Source organism: Lepidochelys kempii, chromosome 27 (assembly GCF_965140285.1).
Source record: "Lepidochelys kempii isolate rLepKem1 chromosome 27, rLepKem1.hap1, whole genome shotgun sequence".
Taxonomy (NCBI): Eukaryota; Metazoa; Chordata; order Testudines; family Cheloniidae; genus Lepidochelys; species Lepidochelys kempii.
In genome coordinates, this window is record NC_136406.1 from 4133433 (window position 1) to 4138099 (window position 4667).

Below are 4667 nucleotides of genomic sequence, written 5' to 3' on the forward strand. Positions count from 1 at the left end.
CTGGTGAATTTAACTTGCTCCACTTGCATATTGTATTTTAAGCCCAGTTGCTGCACAGATACTGACTAGGTAGGGTGAGTAAACCCTACATACAGGCTAGTATCAAAACTGGTAGAAATATTCACACTCAGTATGAAACTGATTAATTGAAAATTGCATGTGTTTAAATGGCTACTAGTTATGGCTTTACTATGGGTTAGGATGGCTGCATCTACTATCCACATCAGGTTGTCTTTTAGGGTGAAGGAGATCTCACTGGTCTATCCCCTGAGAGAATGTCCTGAGTCTGACCCTCTGATTACATAATAGTGCAAAAAATTCAGCACAAGGCAAAACTAACTCCACACTATACAGAGCGGTTTGGAGAGAATAGGGGCATCTCCTTTTTTCTCCCCTGGATCTTGCTTTTATTCCAATTCAAAGACATTGATTCAGAGGTTAGAAACATAGGTTTTAAGATAGCAATACAATTTTCACTGACCAACCTTATCCCCATCACTTGTGGGTCACATTTCTGTACATTAAAACTCCTAAAGGTTATTGCACAATTTTACTAAGCGTTTATTAAAGGATCAGACTTCTGTTCTGGAGTTTAAAGTATATTAAAAAAATCAAGGTGCCTGTAAACAAACAAATGTAGGCAGTGCTTATTTGGGTTCTTATCGGCTCTAGACAGATAAAAGATGAGAAATTCAGAACTATCCTTGAAATTTAAGGAAGGCCAACATAGTGTAATTTTTTTTTTTTTTTTTTTAGAATAAGTGAATGACTACTACAAAAACATGATAAAGTAGAAGCAAAGTATAGAACCGACCACTTGCCCACCAACCCTATTGTATTTACTTTTGTTACAGCAAAAATATTTGCTAAACCACCGGAAAACAAAATGGGTTTATATGAACCCACTTACATTAGAGTGTTAGTGGTTTAGAATTGGAAATAGGAAGTTCTGTAGTCTGCAGGGAGCAGAGATGCAAAAGAATTAAGTTTAAGCCTTAGTTCTGTTGATTTATTAGGCAATAAAAGCCATTTAAAAATACAAATATCACTTTAAAAATTATTCAAAATTTATTCCCAGCTAGGAGAATGCTATTTTGAATATTTTTCTAGAAATCACACTGAAACTGTTACATTTACAAGTAATTAAATTTATTAGAACTAATGAATTTTATTGTTTTCAGAATTTGGCCGATTTACAATTCCCTAGGTTTTTCCCCCTCCCCCTGGATTTTTTTCCCTTTTGGTTTAAACATAAAATGCATCATAAATTGAGTCAAATTTACTTGCACATCAAAAAAAAAAAGAGTCACACCCCTCCCCTTGAGTCACATTTGCCTTAAAAAAGGGGGCATTCGCAGTTGCACATAGTTAACAGAACACACACTACACTATAGCTATAGCTTCAAAAACAATACAAGGCTGTGGTTTATTCTGATTATGTATCATAAAAAGGATCCACTGTCTTATATACACATGTATATAATGTTACATTCCATCACTGTAAAAAGTCCCCCCCCCACCCCACCCCCCAAAAAGTTTCACTCTCCAAACTTGGAAAGAGAGTTCTCCTGTTGTCTGTGAAGTTCATTCTCTTTCAACAGCTTCAGGTTCTCAGCTCTCAACATGTCCAGTTCCAACTCGAGTTCTCTTACCCTAGGATCCTCTGCGGAGTCCCCCCCATATTTTTTGCTTTCCATCCTCAGCCTGTTGTTCTCATCTTCCATCCTGGAAAGGCATTTTTCCAGCTCCAAGTACTCCTTGATCAGCTCCTGCTTGCTCATGTTCTGCAGGCTCTCCACATGGTACCTCTCGTAAGTCTCTGAGAAATCCCTCTGGAGAAACTCGCTGCCGTCGCCGCCCATCCCGTCGCTGCCTCCGTCCTCGTCCGCCGCCTCCTCCAGGAAGTCTTCCTCGCTGGTATCATCCGACTTAGCGGCAGCCTTCCTGGGGCAAAGGCCAGTCTTGAGATCCGGCTCCTCCTGGTCGTGATCCTCCATCAGGAACTGGGTGGTGTTGTAAGGGGCCACGGGCTGCCCCTTGGCGAACATCTCTGCTCGCAGCCGGGAAGCCCGCTGGCTTTGCTTCTCATCGAACAGCTTCTTCTCCTCCCAGGTGAGTTTGTAATAGGGCTTCCAGTGCCGCTTCTTCTTGGAGGGGCGCCTCCGGTGCTTCTTCTTGCCCAGCTGCCGCTGCCGCCATTCCTCCTCTCCTCCGACAGGGGCCCGGCACCGGGGGCCCCCCGGCCCGGCGCAGCCCTGGCACTGCGGGGCCGGCTGGGGCCCGGCTCTTTGTCCCTCCGCGGGAGGCTGCCCCGCTCCGGCGGGCCAGGCTCCGCCCTCCGCCTCCTCGCCCCGGCCTGCCCCGGCGGGCGGCGAGGCCTGACAGGCGCGCTCCTCCGCCCGCTGCTCGGCTCCTCCCGCGGGCCACCGCCCGGCCGGCTCGCGGGGCGACGCGCCCCCCGCGGGCTCCGCGGCCGCAGCGGGGCAGGACGGCGGCGGGCGCTCGGCCATGGCCGGGCCGCTCCTGCTCCTCGCGGGCCGGGGCTCGGCGCCTCAGGCGGGGCTCTCTCCGGCGGGGCGCGGCGGGCTCAGGGGCGAGCGCTCTCCGCCCGGCGCGCCCGAGCCTGGCGCATCTGGAACGGGCAGCGCGGGGAGTCCAGCCGCCGGGCCCCGGAGTCAGTCCGCGCCAGGCCCCAAGGGGTTAACGCGTCCGCGGGCACGAAGGGGTTAACGCCTCTGGTCCCGCCCCGGAGCGGGCCGCTGCCTGGCTGCTGCGCCGAGACCTGACACACTCATCTCAGGGCCAGCCTCCGCCCAGCCCCTCCCTTCCCCGGGGCTCCGCCTCCCGCGCTCTGCGCTCCTAGCTCCCAACTGCAGCGCCCAGCCCGCTGCCTCGCCTTATATAAAGGCGCCAGACCCCGCCCCACTCCGCGCAAGCGCGCTGCTCACCCCGTGTCCCGGAGCATGCTGGGATGTGTGGTTTCCCGTCCCGATCGATTCCCTGGCCCGCGCTTGCTGGAGCGACTACGGTTCCCAGAGTTGCGGCGGAGCCTCTCCTGCGGCCAATCAGCTCGAGAAGTGGGCGTGGCCAGGCGCACAGTACCACCCATTGGCCTCCGAGGCTTCTTCGGGAATACGATTGGTCCTTCATCTGCGGCTAGACCAATGAGAGAGTAGGGGTGGCACTTGGTCCCTACCATTGTTTTTTCAGGGGTCTTAAACTCGAACGGCTCCAAGCGACCTTCAAGGGGCTCTCTAAGGACAAAAGTCAGTAGCCAGACGTTTCCCTTTTTCTCAGTGTGTGTGTCGCGGAATGTGCTCTCTTTTCTCCCCATGAAGTGGAATGGTACGATCCAAAATAGTCCTAGGTGGCTTCGTGCGTTGAGCGGATGAGACTGCGGATTGGGCCACTTTGCCCCCTCGGTCGCAGCGTGGGGGTACGGGTGGGGGGTGAACTCCGACTGGAAGCGAGAGGGGCCTTAAAAGCGACACACGAGTGGGAGGCGGAAGGACACCAGGGATTGGGAGCTGCGTAAAATGTGAGGTGACTGTGATGAGACCTTGATTGGAGCGGAGGAAGATGTAAACAAACCAGAGAGAGAGAAACAAGTCCCATCTTAAAGGGACAGTGTCTCCTTCTCTTCGCAGCCTCCCGCCTCCCCCGCGATCAGACACAGAGCTGTGCTAGGAGGGGAGCCCGGACTCCTGGGTCCTAATCCTGGCTGGGGAGCCTCGTCTCCTGGGCTCTCTCTGGGAGGGACATGTTCCAGTGTTCAGAGCTGGGTTCTGAACCCGGGCTGCTGGGTTCCAGTCCTGGCTCGCTTCCCCGCCCTAGCCAATCCCTGCCCTCGCTGGGCCTCAGTTTCCCCATCTGTAAAATGGGGCTGGGGTTAATGTGTGTAAATCCCACCCCTCGCGCACACTGCCTGGGGTTGGCCTGTGCCAACTTGGCCCCCAGCACTGCGGGAGGATGGCTGGTGTTCCCCACTCCCTACCCACACGCCTTCCCTGGCTGAACAGCAAACCTGCTTTCCCCCATCTCCACTGGAGGCTCTGGGCTCTGTAACGAGCCATGAAGGAAAGATCCGAGTGTGTGCCATCTCAGCACACCGCAGGGATAGAAATGGACCTCCGAATCGGTGACTGGTGGGCTACCCATGCACTTGGCATGGCCCCAAAGCCTGGCCGATAAGACAAACGTGGCCTACACAGAGCTGGTCACAAGCACGTGAAATCAAGGGTCTCCTCAATCCCATGCAAGCTCTGAACCTCACAACCCTGTGCTGTCTTTTTCTGCACTGGAAACTGAGAAAGAGGGAACATCTCAAAACGCAGCGGTACTACGGGGGATGGAGGGGGGCAGGTCTGCTGCTGCTTGGTGTCCTGCAAATCGTATGGGGTACAGACCACTGTCTCTTGGGAAGTTTCCAGGGCAGCTGTCGATGTTGCAGAGGCTAAGGCCCCGATCCTCAAAGGTATTTAGGCTCCTGACTTGCTTTGCAGTCAGGGATCTGGGCCTACATGCCCACTGGACCCCAGCATGTGTAGCGCTAGAATTAAAATGCCAAACTTAATCTGACCTTCCATTAGGAGAAGTACCAGGAATGTTTGTCAAACGATCAGGACTCTTTCCTTCACTCTATCCCCCCTCCATACCCCCAGAATTAG

The 4667-nt window shown here is 53.2% G+C and overlaps 1 protein-coding gene across 1 annotated transcript; it reads right to left on the reverse strand.

Moving 5' to 3' along the window:
• Positions 1-438: 438 nt before the first annotated feature.
• On the reverse strand, positions 439-2875 carry HEXIM1 (HEXIM P-TEFb complex subunit 1). Its single transcript, XM_073325711.2, has one exon. It carries the CDS (start codon positions 2508-2510, stop codon positions 1539-1541), a length of 972 nt encoding a protein of 323 aa, XP_073181812.1. The 5' UTR covers positions 2511-2875; the 3' UTR covers positions 439-1538.
• Positions 2876-4667: the final 1792 nt, after the last annotated feature.